This window comes from Anabas testudineus, chromosome 3 (assembly GCF_900324465.2).
Source record: "Anabas testudineus chromosome 3, fAnaTes1.2, whole genome shotgun sequence".
Classification (NCBI taxonomy): Eukaryota; Metazoa; Chordata; class Actinopteri; order Anabantiformes; family Anabantidae; genus Anabas; species Anabas testudineus.
In genome coordinates this window covers 22,492,407-22,506,841 of record NC_046612.1, presented here as the reverse complement: position 1 = coordinate 22,506,841, position 14,435 = coordinate 22,492,407, and the positions used below count along the sequence as shown (strand labels likewise).

At 42.4% G+C, this 14,435-nt stretch overlaps 1 protein-coding gene across 2 annotated transcripts; it reads left to right on the top strand.

Moving 5' to 3' along the window:
* The first annotated feature begins 13 nt into the window (after positions 1-13).
* On the top strand, positions 14-5,042 carry mrpl46 (mitochondrial ribosomal protein L46). Of its 2 annotated transcripts, none has more exons than XM_026377998.1 (4): positions 14-300; positions 1,279-1,480; positions 1,878-2,048; positions 4,644-5,042. In XM_026377998.1, exons 1-4 carry the CDS (start codon positions 40-42, stop codon positions 4,889-4,891), a joined length of 882 nt encoding a protein of 293 aa, XP_026233783.1. In that variant the 5' UTR covers positions 14-39; the 3' UTR covers positions 4,892-5,042. The 2 variants fall into 2 exon arrangements, with proteins under 2 accessions (XP_026233783.1, XP_026233784.1); XM_026377999.1 differs by having other exon boundaries at positions 20-300; positions 4,647-5,042.
* Positions 5,043-14,435: the final 9,393 nt, after the last annotated feature.

Here is a 14,435-nt window from a genome sequence, read left to right as displayed (position 1 = left end):
TCAAAATCTTTTGCGTGGACCTTGAATGCAGCAGAAAAAATGGCTGCGCCGTGCAGAAGGATGGCAAGTCGGCCTCTGTCTCTGTTTTTGTCTTGTTTCAACAGGACGGCGGTCGTGAAAACTGGGTTTCGTCCGGTTTGCAGCACTTCTGTATGTCAGACGACTTTGCAGACCAAAATTGTAACAGAAAGAGCGAGTTCTCCATGGACTCTGATGGCGGCGGTGTGTCTGCAGAGGCTGCCGGTGATTTCAGCGGAGCTCAGCCCCATAGAGAAGGAGTTCAGACACATGATGCAGCAGGTGCGTTTGTTTGGGACGAAAGACGTGATATCAGTCATGTAGACAGCAGCAGCACGGGTTATTAGTTGGTAGTAGCCATGACCTTCCTCAGGTGAAGTTTCACAGTGAAAGAAAATGTCCACATTTCTTATTTGAGTATTACTGAGAGGTTACAGGTTAACTCTTTACAGACCGGTCTGTGCTGTCAGTCTGTCACTGTGTAAATGAGCTACTGTCAAAACACATCATTACATAAAGTATATGACCTTGACATGAACAGTAGCAAAATTAAGAAACATCTCAAGGTGACAGTCATGCTTTGTTGCTTACAAGGCTGGATTAGGGCTGGACAAAGCTGCCAAAGGGCCCCAGACCAGACCAGACCCCCAGACCAGACCCCCTTTGGCCGTTAAAAACCCCAGATATTTTCCATGTCACTTCTGTAAAACACCACTCTCCATCACGTATAGGTTTACTCCATTGAAGAGCAGTACCAATCATAATAAGATCTCTTTTTTCTGCGTTCCTGGTTGTGAAGAGGGACTTTGTGGTAACTGTTGTTGTTGTTGTTGCTTCAGTATTTTCCAGTGTGAAGTAATTAACTTCACACAGGAAACCTCAGGCAAAACAGTATTGTTCAGTTGTAAGAGAAATGTGCGGCTATCACTCAATACATCTGACCGTTTTCTTTAATAATTGACCGACTGTTCAGTGAATAAAATGTCAGAAAATAGTGAAGAAAGTCGAGCGTTACTCACTAGAGCCAAAGTTGGGATATTAAAAGTTCTTCCAAAACCAAACCCAATAATGTGAACCACTGAATGTTTGGCAGTCCTGCTTAAAAAGCTGTTGGCAATTAATTTAGTGTCAGAGGCATAAGGAGGTAATGTCAGCGGCATTTCTGCCCTAAAAAAAAAATCAGATGACAGCCAGCAGCAATTCCTATTATAAAATAATGTCCTAGTAAAATGATGCTGAGTTTGACATTACTTTTTTCAGATTGAGCAGGAGAAAAGCTTGCTGTCAGACCATGAGCTGCGGTTGTTGGAGGATGCCGAGAGAATGAGTAGGAAGCAAGCCCTCGACTATAACTCTGATGAAGATGACGACCACAGGGACCAGGAGATCGTTTTGGCTCAGGACCTGGAAGACTCCTGGGATCAGAAGCTGAAGAGCTTCCAGCCAGCACCAAGGGTCAGAGGTCAGTTTAAAAAATGGAGACACATGTACAATCTGTGAAAATGTACTCAACTTCACAGGTACTTTACAGGTGGGATTGTATGTGAATTGTATTATATGTTTAAAAAAATGTCCACCTATCGTTCTGCTCCTATTAAAACCAGACCCAGAGAGAATATCTCACTCAGCTGAGTTTAAAGTCAATAACCAGTGAGGAAAGAGTCTTGAATTATTTTCAGTGCAAGACTCGAACATGTTTCAGAGTGACATTCAGGAAATCTATTTACTCCAGCGCTCCCAATTTGCATGTTACTCCCAGTGACATTTCAAAAGTCTGTGTACACTTTTGCTCGACAGTCACAAAGAGACAGAGCTATTCTGTAGCAGCTGACAGCTCTGTCTCTCTGCCTGTTGTTTAGCTGATGTAGATAAGGACGTGACATCAGTGGAGCGCTGCCTGGAGAACTTGCTGATTCTTCTGGCTCAGCAGCAGGTCGGCAGTGAGAAGCTGTGGCTGTTGCCTCAGACTCAGTGGCAGGAGGGGGAGACGCTGCGACAGACTGCGGAGAGAGCCCTCGCATCCCTGCCAGGTAACACAAACATGGGATTTTTATCAACTGATTAAAAAGTCATGGTCAAAATGAAGCTGCTCATACAGTAGCTCTGAAGTGCTGTTTTTTTTAAATACCCTTGAAATCACAAGTCTTACAAGATATTTAAACGCTATGTTTAACAATTTCCTTTTTTCACACTGACTGTGAAGCTCTCTGAGAGTTTCTTTTTTTATACAGCCACCAAAATTGATTTTTTTTAACTCTACTTAAGTACCTGTTCATTTGATCTTTCTAAATATATATTTTAGAATTTACACACACATTTAAATAAAGACACAACTGGAAGCAAGACTATGAGAAATACTGATGAATGTTTTCTATGATCTCAGTATTTTCATGACATTTAGACACTAAAATTAAACTTAAATTCAACATTCTGCAATTGGCAATGATTTTATCCTGAAAACAAGTTTTCACAGCTTCATGAACAGGTTAGTTAACAAGCTAATTTTAACCTTTTCCAGTCTGATTTCCTGTAGCTGGAGTCTGTAGAGGTGGATGACACTACTGAGGTTAGATTTGTAAAGCCCTGACACACAGAGCTGTAAATAAGTGTGAGCATGATGCTAGAGTACATTTTATTTAAAGAGCATTTGTTTAGGTCTCACACATGGGTTTAATGAAAAATCTAAATGTTGCATTTATACACCAGGAAGCTGATCTTTCTGTCAAAATATAGTTCTTATATAGTAGTATACATAACTCTCAGATAGTGAAAAGCCAAGACACAGAAGTCATACGTTACACCAGAAGACGGTAGCAAACAATCCCTATTAGTAAATCTCTAAAAGTATGTTTGAAGTAGCATTCACCTCATTTTACACATATAACCTAGTTTACTTGTAAAGTTTGGTACTACTCAGGTTTAAAAGAAAACAGTCTGACCCGTAGAGTGTGAGCAGAGTAGTCACGGCGCAGTGTGAATTAACACATTGTATGCTTTTAATCAGAATCATTCAGTGTCGGCCCAGCTTAATGTCCTCTGTGGCTCCGGTGGAAGGATTCTCTAATGGTCTTAAAAATACTCGTGATGATGTCATTGGCTTGAAACATAATGTTTTTGACAGAAAACCTGCATTATGAACTGAGAGTATGGAGTTTTGAAGATGAGGACATTATCAATGCATTACATCACATTTTGTTGCACTGGCAGAGACCCGATGCTTCATGCTAATGTTTTTCTTACATCTTTTAACATTAACCATAAATCCAACTATTGATTAAAATATGTTTTTAACCCATAAAACATGCTGATCGTACAAGGTGCAGTTGTACTCCTGAGTAATGTATGCACATCTTCAGGCTGTGTACAGCTCGAACTAGCTCCACCAGTCATGTTTTCTGTTTATAGCCTGAGAGGAAAAAGAGGACAAAAAAAAAAAAAGTTTTTCATGCACTTGCTGCTGCTCATAAAGCTCACTGCTGTGAGGCAACTCACGAGTGGATCAATATTTTAACAAATCAGCTCTTTTTTTCATTTGGATTGTGGCAGCTGGTCAAATCGAGGAGAGCACACTGGGAGATTTGAGTGAGTTAATCACGGAGAGGAGGTACCATCCATATCCTAAATACCAGCTGTTATTGGATGTCTTTCTGTCAACACACTCCATTTGCTGCATTCTCACTGTAACTACATCCTAATCTCTTTTGTTGTAATGGCCCAGTTTTATCCTAAGGATCATTAAAGTTTGATGTGCTCTAATCTAAAATAGCTCTGTGGTAATTAAAGTAAAATCGTCTGTATTCTCCACAACAAGAGCGTCAAACAAAACTCCGGCCTGCAGCTCATTTACATACACAGCATTTCAGATCAATCCTTTTCCAGTAGCTGGTTCCAAAATATCATTTCCACTTAGACCTCCACTGATGTCAGCTGGGGAAGAGACAGTTCACGGATCAGCCACGTTTGTTAAGCTGCTGATGTTGAGAGGATGTTAAAGGTCACAGGTCACAGCTGGCAAACGATGGAACAAATATTTTGTCCAGTGACCCTGTAATGATCCCCCAACAAGTTATTTAACATTAGCTGTAAAACCGCCCGATTCCTCATGTTTTTCTTCTTCCCAGTGACTTCCAGTTACAGTTACACAACATTGCTCATAAACTATTAGCGTGCCAGCTCCATCAATCACTTCCCATTAAGACTTTTCACTTGACATAAACATGTGCCATTTGGTGTCTTACTGTAGCAGGAGTTAATCCATTTTTAATATAGCCGGACTGAGTGGGAATTGAATCTCTTAACATGGTTGTGTTGGTGCCTTACTCTGCGTGTTGAGCCAGCTGGGGCCATGGGATGCAGATGAAATGAGATTAGATTAAAACTTAATTGAAAGTTTGATTGAAATTGAAAGTGTGTTGTTGCTACAGCACAGAATGAGAAACAGAGCATTAGGGTAATATAACACTTAATTACAGCAGTCAAACACTGATAATCCAGAGGAATGCAGCAAAAATGCAGCTGCAGCATCAAACGATCTGTGTAGCTGCATAAAGGTGAAGAGCAGCTGCACGTTGGCTCACCTTTTGTCTCCAGCTGTAATAACTTAACAGTCCAATTTCTTCTTGCAGCAGCTGGTTTCAAGGCGACTTTCCTCGGCAACGCCCCCTGCGGAGTGTATAAGTACAAACTGCCCAAAGCACTTCGGACGGAGAGCTCTGTAGGAACCAAGGTGTTCTTCTTCAAAGCGTTTCTGTCAGACAGCGGACCCCCTGCAGCTTCAAACTCTTCTTTTGTGTGGGTGAAGAAAAGTGAGCTGCAGCGCTACCTAAAACCAGCTTACATGATGAAAGTAGACCGCTTCATTGTCGATCAGTGAAGCCTAAACTCATACGAGGGACACTGGTTTACAGAACAATATTCATGAGCCTCAGAAAGTTACCCCTTGTCTGTTGTCTTGTATCCAAGAAAGTTCTTTAAGGCGATATGGTATGTATCATTCAGTGTATAAATAAATTGTTTTTCACAGATATTGTGTGCATCATGGATGTTATGTATGTTTGTTAGAGGTTTAATACTCTCCCGCCACGCTCAGCCATCATTCAGAAATTCAGCAGGTGTCGGAGAGCTGTCCTGGGAAAAAAAAAAGAAAAGCTTATCAGTTCAATCATGAATTTTATTTGGAGTCTTGCTTTAAGTGTTTTGTTTTTTAGCACTGCAGCAGTCAGAGAGTACATATCTAGCACTGAAAGCTAAACACCAGAATGTTTTGAGTGGACACTTGATGCTGAACTGTGTGGGCCTGGCTGGCCTGCTGGGGGTGAACTGTTGAGCCCCAGCAGCAGGCAGGTTCCCAGCCCAACAGTAGATGGCAGTATTTGCATACCAGCCGCAGAGGAGCTGTGTAATTATGCCTGTGTGCGTGTGTGTGTGTGACCTCAGAGGGGGACTGCAGAGAGAGCTTTTCTGATCAACTTGGCTTCCTCTTAGTCATACTGAAAATATCCATCATAGCAGGTTAATGTTCCTTTGGAATAGCTACGATAATTTGTCTTAGGTAAGAGCATTCTTATGTTCCCAACCCATTCTGCCTGCGATCAGCCTGTTCTTTCTATTTGTGTCTGCTGAGACAAGGAGTTATTAATGTTGTAGACATTGGCATTAGATTTTTCCATCTTTATTTTCAGGGTTTGCTGAAAGTCTGCAGCCTGAGCTGTTTGTGAAATTGGCTGAGTGCAATGCAGCCCCTGGTCTGTCAGTTGAGATGTGAGATGTGAAGGTCAGGGCGAGCTGATAAAGGCCATTTCTAACTGTTGGACAATTTGGTTTGCACACAGAACGAGAGCTAACTGTTCTGTCCACCGAGAACGGCCTCTTGCCGCCCTCAGTTTAGTTCTGGTACCTGACATCAAATCAAGGTGTAATCACACCATACAAAAGAGCGAGAGCGTTTGCTGCTTTCATCTATAAGGGCTGTCTGGTAAAAGTGTCTTTACCCAGTTTGCAGTGAGAGGCTCTTAGAGATTAGAGAAACTGGCTATAGACACTTTACCAGTCTAAATCCTGAAACCATCAAGAAGTGATCAAATGACTTGACTAAGCAGCGTGTTGATGTGGCACTCGGTGCACAGGAAGCAGCTTATGGTGTTGGCACGATAAATAAATGTTAATAAACGGCCCCTCGACCATCTTTACATGTTTCTAGTCATGGGGCTGCTGCTCAGCCTGTGACAAAGTGATGTAATGTTATCTTATCTGGAGGACAGTTGTCAAATCTCAGAAGATAACAATGGTGGAAATAATGATGTTATCATTAGGTACACTATCTAGAAGATGGTACTAAGGTGCATTATGGGAAATGTAGGTGTAGAAGTCAAGATATCTCAGCATCTGCTGCTTTGATTTTAACCATTCTATTTTAAGCTTGAATCTCGCAGCTTCATGGAAGTGCAATACTAAATCACTAGAGTAATCTTTAAAAAGCTTCTTTATCCAAATCTATTAATATATTCTCTTACTGAAACTCCAGCAACATAATCTTGCACTTTTCTAAAGTTGACACATATAAAAATATATAATAATCAAACATTAAAGAGGTTTGGTACAAACTGTGGGATAAGTTTCAGATTTGGGAACATGGTCCTACAATTCCCATAATGCAACTCAACAGTATTTTCCATCCACCCTGGATGGATGCCCAAGTCTTTTAACCTCTATGCCCCTGATTATACCAAGTCTGTTTGTTTAAATGAGTCTTCAAGCTCAATCTGCGTTGAAGACATCAACATGACATCACCAAGGTGCCTCCACAGCTGGAATGTGTGCATAAAATCAGTATTTGAAAGTTTTGCTGTCATTTTCTGGAACAATACATTTATTTTTAATCAGCTTTCATGTATCTCATACAGATAGATGCACACAGATGTGCAAATGCCAAAACACTTGATCAGGCTGGCAGACGTAGGAGATTCGCTCCTGCAAACGTATCTCTCGAGCCACAGGCTGGTCCAACACCTCTTCATCCAATTAAACAGCATATGATATACAAATGTCAAAGGAAAGTTCTAGCAGTCTTTTTTACCCTTCCCAGTGTAAAAGATGCCCAGGATGAGGCTCGGAGGTGGCTGACGGCTGCTTTTCAGCCCCTGCTGCAGCTTTGGAAACAGTTGCACGTAGAGGAGAAGATGTTACTACCACCACCACACTGTCACATTCGCGCCGGCCTCGTTCTCACTGGGGATTTCAAACTGATTTTAAAGCAGCCACTGAATTTTTTAACCTTATTCTTGCGGTCCTTTGAAGTTCAATGCACAGAGCGAGGCACTGCCAGGCTGAGGGGCTCAGCTCCATTGGGGTGACCTGTGCTAATAATAGTGCACTCACTTATGGCAATGTCAGGCACTATCAGGGGTAAAAGCTTCCACCAAATGGTACACTGTATCTCCTCTTCAGTGATACTGCTGGTGGATGCAATAGCATGTTCAGATATTGTATAACAACTCTTATATAAATACCTATGAAAATATACTGCACAGATCAAATCTACAAGCATTGGCAGGGGTTTGGCAGGGCTGTGAGCACCAGAGCACACAGTCAAACGTCTCCACTCTGACCTGTCAACCTCTAAACAAAGCCTGGCTCCAGAAGAGAGCATTCATCTGTAGAAAGCAGAGCAGCTCTGTTTGGAGTCAACCTGACTTAGTGAGAATAAAGTATTGCTCCACATCTCCACTCACATAAAAAATACAGCAACCCTCCACCCCCACTAATTCCTGCAGTTTTGTTTTTTTTTTTATTTTTATTTTATGCAAATCTCTTATGACTGAGTGAGGTGTAAGCAGGCCACTCTTTCACAGCAGTTTACGTTAGATAAATAAGCTTATTAAGACTTCTTTTTAACGCAGTGTGCATGCAGGTAAGATAGTTTAGCTCAAAGTAAGGCTTCTGGATCACAGACCACCTTAAGAGCCTTAACCACCATCCTCCTTAGTTCCACTCTCCCAGCATGCAATGCTATCAGCACTGCACTATATATTTTTTTTACCTGTAATCATGCAGTGACAGTCAGTTCAACACACACGCTTTTAGCCCCATCCTGCGCCGCCTTTATACAGCTACACCCACTGAAACAGAAACTGCTCAGGGTGTTGTGCCTTTTTGTTACCAGCCGTTCAAGTGCATTGACTCTGCAGTGTTCCTACTACCTGAGCACCTAACAACAGATGAGATTAGATTCAACTTTATTGTCATTGCTCACGGAAAGTAGCACTACAACAAATGGAGTTTGGTATCTCACCAGATAGTGCAAACAGTAGCAAAAGTTTATCTAGAGATGTATAAAGATAAATGTACAGACGTACACAAGAATAACCCGATGCTGCTCATGCCAGCGACCATGCTGCAAACAATCCCTTTCTGCAAACAAGCACAACATTCTGTAGTCTTTAGAAATTTGCCGGTATCAAACAAAAGATCTATTATGTTGGGAAGAAAAAAAAAAGAACTGAACGGAATTTCTTGAAACAAGCACAAACATCGGGCAGACAGGACTACCAGATAGTCCACTGGTATTTATGCTATTAAAACGGGAACAGTAGCAATGAATAATCAGATCATTTTCAATATGTGTTGTATATGTATCTTTCTTTATTCATAAGAGATAAATACTGTGGGTGTGGCTTGATCAGATTTGACTGACAGTGGCGTGGCACAAAAGAAAACCCACCCACTGTCTTCAGCTTCAGATCAAGATGTTACTTAATATTGCGCGCACAAGTACAGTACATGATGTCTCGTTCTTCTGCCTGAGCTCTGAGCTACTTCAAACTGGAAGACAAGACCAAAAAAATACCACTAAACCTTTCTTCTCCCAACTTTGGCAGGAGATATTTTGTTCATTGCTTATTGTCAGAAGCTGGTTTAAGGAAATATGTTTTCTTAACCAGCCATTAATAATTTGCACCCAGGCTGAAAATAAGTCTTTAAATACTTTTAAGACCAAGAGCTTCTGTCTCAGTAGCCGAACTTACAGACACAGATAAAGGAGGAGTGCAGATTGTCTAATTGTGGTAACGTTTAAAGAAAATGCATCAAATGCACAGTACCTGCTGCAACGATGAGCGCTTCCTAACAGCCCGGATGGCAGACTGAAGGAGGAGGAGGTGGTGGGACGAAGAGCCAGGATGAGGCGTGCACACTGTCATAGCTGGGATCTGTGGTGATATGAACCATCTGAACCCGCAGGTTACCATCCGTCCTGTCGGAGAGGCAGTAAAAGGGGCAATCACACAGAGGATAACAAAAAAAAAAAAAAGTACTTCACAATAACCTCTCTAAGCTCTCTCTAATATCCGTCCTCTCGCAGAGGTGCAGGTTTGCATCTCTCCACTTGCTGGGAAAACATCTTCAGCTCCAATCAGATGGTCAAAGCTCAGTGTACTGTATGTTCTTGAACGTCAAGCTGTGGTGTCTTTTTTTGGGGGCAGTTGGGTGGAAATGGTTGAAAGGCTCATCACAGGTTTCATCCCCAATGATCGTTGATGTATATTTGAATAAAACACAGTAGCACTCCTGTAGTTTCCACTGTATTTCATTGGTAAACCTAAGCTATACATTATGTCAGTGACACTGATGAATACATTCTCTGACAGTCTTCTGCTGCTCCTGTAATTTACATTTTAACATATCACTGATTAAAAAACCTGGGCAAATAAACACCTTGAGGTTTGTTTGATGCGTTCACTTGGTGATAGTAAGTGCAATAAATTTCTCTCATTTTAGCTCTGGGCTGTTTCTGGCTCTTTAGCTGATAGCTAGGTGCTAACTCTGTCTGTGTTCCATCCCGAGCTGTGAAGGGTGTCGGAGACTTTTCACTGAAATCTGTTGCCTGCTCCAGCTGTGAACCGTACTGGTAAAATCAGTGAGACTGAAACAAACCAGTAAAGTTGGGGAAAGAAAAAAAGAAACTGATCATAGCTGCTATTTTTCCAAAGTGTATGTTTTTTATAAAGGTCAAAGTTAATGCTGACAAATGTAAATGTTTATTTTGTTTGGTGCACACCGATGCAGCACCCTGAGTTAAAGCAATGCATGAAATCACCAAACTACAGTTTTGACTTTTGGCTGTTCCTGTTTTGTGTTCTGTCCAGCTCGAGCGAGCGAGGGACTGTGCGTGATGTTTGTCGGGATGGAACAGTTGGAGACGGCAGACGCTCCTCCTGCTTCCTCCTGCACCAGTCTCCGCTCTGCAGGAGGACGCTTTAGTCCCCCCCCCCCCACACCTCCATCTACCCTTCCTTCTCACCCTCTTCCGTCCCATCCCTCCACCTAAAGCGGTGTCTTTCTCATTCATGTGCATTATGAATATCTTACAGGTTTTTGTTTTTTTCAGCTATGACTTGCTAAATCCTGTTTGTGATATTTTGTATTTTGTGTTGGATGTGATGCAAATTTCTTGTCTTTTTACTTTGTTCTCCTCTTATTTCTTTCTCTCCATAAACCCATCCAAGTTTCCTCCCCCTCATTCCTCTCTGTCTTATCCCCTCCACCACAGACACTGGCATGTGGCACACACACACCTACACACACACAGATTCATTCATACTGTGTCTGGCAGGCAGACCTCCGGCCTGCAGGGCGAGCCCTCCTCCCCTCCTCTGACTGTCTGAATCTGCCACCTTCTTTTGTATCACCCACATCCTTCCCCCTTTCCCTGGGAGCTGTCAATCCTAAACAGACTGTTAGGTTGCAGAGTAGATGGAGGGATGACAAATTGGACATTGGGGTTGGAGGCAGCGTGAGGAAGAAGAGAGTGTGAATGGACAGCAGGGGGTTTAAGGTCACATCCTACTGTGAGGTAAGATGGCACTGTGTCAGCACGGATGACCCCTCCGCTGACCCCAACTTCCTCCATCACCATCACACCCTCACAGCACTCCTTCTCCTCTTCTTCAAGCCTGCAGGCAGTCTGATTGGCTGCTGGGGTTAGCAGTGCACCACCAACCACCAGCTGGACCAGAGCGTCATCACACCTCCAGGTCACTGGTAGCATATGGAAGGAAGGCTGTAACAAGTTCACCGGTTCAATGCTTCGTAGTGATGTATAAATGGCGGGTTGGACTTTAATGTAATTAAAGAGCTACCTATGTAGAACAACTGCGAACACCAAATCAAATGAAACCAAATCACATACAAAAGGAAACCTCCCCACACCCACTCACGTTCAATATGGTCATTGATTGGTGCGTAAATTTAGTTGGCAGTGGCCTGTAAAGGGGCTAGTCTCCTTCCAAAGACCTTTCTGGTGACGATCAATGATCCCTGAGGGATATCTGAATGCTTCCCCTTTGGCAGCAGCTCCTGCTCAACATCCCCAGGGATCGGAGGGACAACAGCTGCTACAGCGGGACCAAACATCTGGCAGAAAGGTAGGAAAGTCAAAGTCTTGTCCAGAAGGTTGTTAGGAGAGACAGTGGCTCTGAGGATCATGTTAGACGATGCTGTCATCGTTAACAGAGACTGCAAACAGGCATGGCACACTGCTCCCCAGACGAACGAGTCATCTGTATCATTCCTTCTGTGGAACATTTCTGCCATGATAAAAGACACACTGCTCTTGATAGGAAGGCCTCAGGGATTGTGTTAGACTGTGTTGCATACTGCATGCATGGCGGCAGCCAGTGTAGAAACCCTCTTCTTAAAACAGCGTGCCTGCTGAACTACTGCTGCACTTCAGCTTCCTCTGCAACAGAAATTAGTACATTCATGCATTTCAACCTGCGTGGGCTGTTTAGCCTTTAAGGTCACATGTGAGTCATTAAGTTCATATGAGTCATCAGAGGCAGAAGAAGTAAGATGTGATTTGTGGTGAATAAAACCTTGGCATGAAAAGGGATATTTATGATGCACTTGATAATTGAGAGAAATGCAGTCACTGGCTGTGAGCATTTTATGATCACAAGGATAAATTCAAATTCTACAAGCTCCTTCTATATTAACCCAGATATGGCAAATCTTCACGATCCCACCAAACAGTATTTCATTAAAAACCTGTTGAAAAGTACAGAGTCTGTGCACCATTTGTATTTTAACAAGCAAATTGTGAAAGCACACGTGATCTGGACTTTTAATGAGTTCCCAAAATATTTAGGAATTTATATCAGAGGATTGATTAATCAGCCAATAGATGCAGCTCTAAATAGAGATTTCCAGGGTGCACAAAAAATCGTGACCATGCTACTAACCAGTACAAGGCTTAGAGCTAAGTTTAATGTCTGTATCTGAATCATGTGTGCAATCTCGTGGAAGTACATTGCTGCCACCTTGAAAAAAATATACACAAAAAGATTACGCATAAAACCTCAACCTAAACAAAAGCAAGCCACAGCATTAAAAACACCCCGACCGGATCATCAAACTTATATATTTATCAAATATGTTAAACTCAATTATGCTCAAAGCTACAAGCTTTGCCTCTGTACAAATAGGACGCGTGTTTGCCAATAGGCAATAATCACAAAATTCAGTGAGCTCCTGAAGGGACTTCCAGCTCAGCAGAACTTTAAAAGCTCTGAGGTGAAGCAACACCTCACGCAAGACACCTGCCAGCAGCAGCCTGACTTGCAAGAAAAGCTCAACTCCAGGCATTTACTGCGTCTTTGATAATGATTTCAAACGCTGTTAATGGTGATGTGAGTGTAGCTTCCATCCCATCGTGCACTATGCGTTATTATAGCCAGTCAATGCTCTTTCAGACATTTTTATTTCATTTGCCCTTGTCAGTACTTACCCCTCTTCACTCTGATGGAGAAGTTCCACAGGAGGTTGCTGAGCATACATTCTTAACAGAATCCCTTTTCAAATTAAATTTAAATGACCCCCTCAGCTCATAAGCAGAGGCTCTCCTGACAACTTAATTCATAATTCAGTGCTGAGCCAGGGCCTTGAGGGCCGTAATGACGGCCTAAATGGAGGAGAGATGCTACTAAATGGGCTGTTTGTTTGCACCTAAACCTCTTTACAGGCCACAAGTCCACAGCTCAGCACTGTGGTGGTGAGGAGGAGAAGGGCTGATGGAGAGAGGAGGTGGAGGGCCGAGCCAATTTGCTGACCAGCCGCTTTTCTGTCTCGGGTCACTATGGGCTGCTTGACCACAGTGATTATGTATGCTTTAAAGAGCATTTCAACTTGTAAGTTATGCATGAGTTAATGGCTGTGGTTTATTTGCGTCCCCGTGTAGGTGACAGGAGGAGACGACGACACACTCATGAGATATTTATGACAAGGAGGGGATGGTGTGAATGGTGACACGGTGAAGCCACAAAACGAGGCCAACAGCAATCAGTTCACGTGAAAGAAGGCCTGAGTCTGTCACACAGACTCCAACCTGTGTGTGCTGGGCCTGATGCAGTGTACAGATTGATGTGAAGGAGGAGGTGATGATGGAGGCTAAGAGGAGCAGAGTATGGTGAGAGGAAGTGGAGCACACTGATGATAGATGAAGGCAAACAATACAAGTGGAGAAAACCGAAGAGGAAAAGAACTAAGGAGACAACCCCAGTTAATTTTGTAGCTCAAAAAGCGCATAAAGTGATGCTGCACTTAATGAGACTGTCAATAGAAACAGTAAAAATAACATAATATTGATAAGTAATCAATGGGGCCCATCTGATAACATTCAGGGGAAAAAAATACCTCATGAATTAGTCATAATACCAATGGAGCATGAGAACGAATGGCACGGCCACAGCTTCATAGCTGAGCACAAGCTCCGGCAGCAACGAAAGCCTGGACCGATGAAGCCTCACATAAAATTTGACATGTCTAGTTCAAACAGTATATACCAGATATGTCTGTGTACTTTGTGATACAATATCAACAATCAGCAATTAAGAATGGTCCCTGAATCAGTGTTGATTGTGCAGTCTGTGATGTCCTGTTGTTTTCAGACAGAACACAAAAGGTCTCATTCCCTTAAGTGAAGGAATCTCAATGTAAAGTCAGTGAACTGAGCACACACGTGTGGAGTAAAGTTTACAATACAGAAGCAAACTGGGAAGCTACAGGTCTTCTACGCCACGTGAGCAGCAGTTTTCATCCAAGTGAGCATCTTTCAGACCCGTATTAAATCAGTGGCTCTGATGCTACGAGCACTCTCTAACAGTAAGAGTTAAAAGTTGAAATTAATCATCATACGTGTGTTTGAATTCTTACTGTTAAAGACAAATCAGCCTGTTACATTGATATGCCAGTAATTGTTTACTTGTTTGTTAATCATTTAGAAAGTTAAACTGAACTAAAAATATCCCAAACACCATGAGGCTCGCTGGTGTCAACTTTTATTTTGGAAATTTTAAAGAGCAGTCACGTTATTTTTTTCCAGCTGCACAGTTTGTGAACTGTTAGCTAACAAGAACAATAGCAAA

Coding starts and splice junctions, on each gene's coding strand:
- mrpl46 (XM_026377998.1), top strand. CDS start 40: ATGGCTGCGCCGTGCAGAAGGATGGCAAGTCGGCCTCTGTCTCTGTTT. Junction 301..1,278: donor TCAGACACATGATGCAGCAG/GTGCGTTTGTTT, acceptor TACTTTTTTCAG/ATTGAGCAGGAGAAAAGCTT. Junction 1,481..1,877: donor GCCAGCACCAAGGGTCAGAG/GTCAGTTTAAAA, acceptor CCTGTTGTTTAG/CTGATGTAGATAAGGACGTG.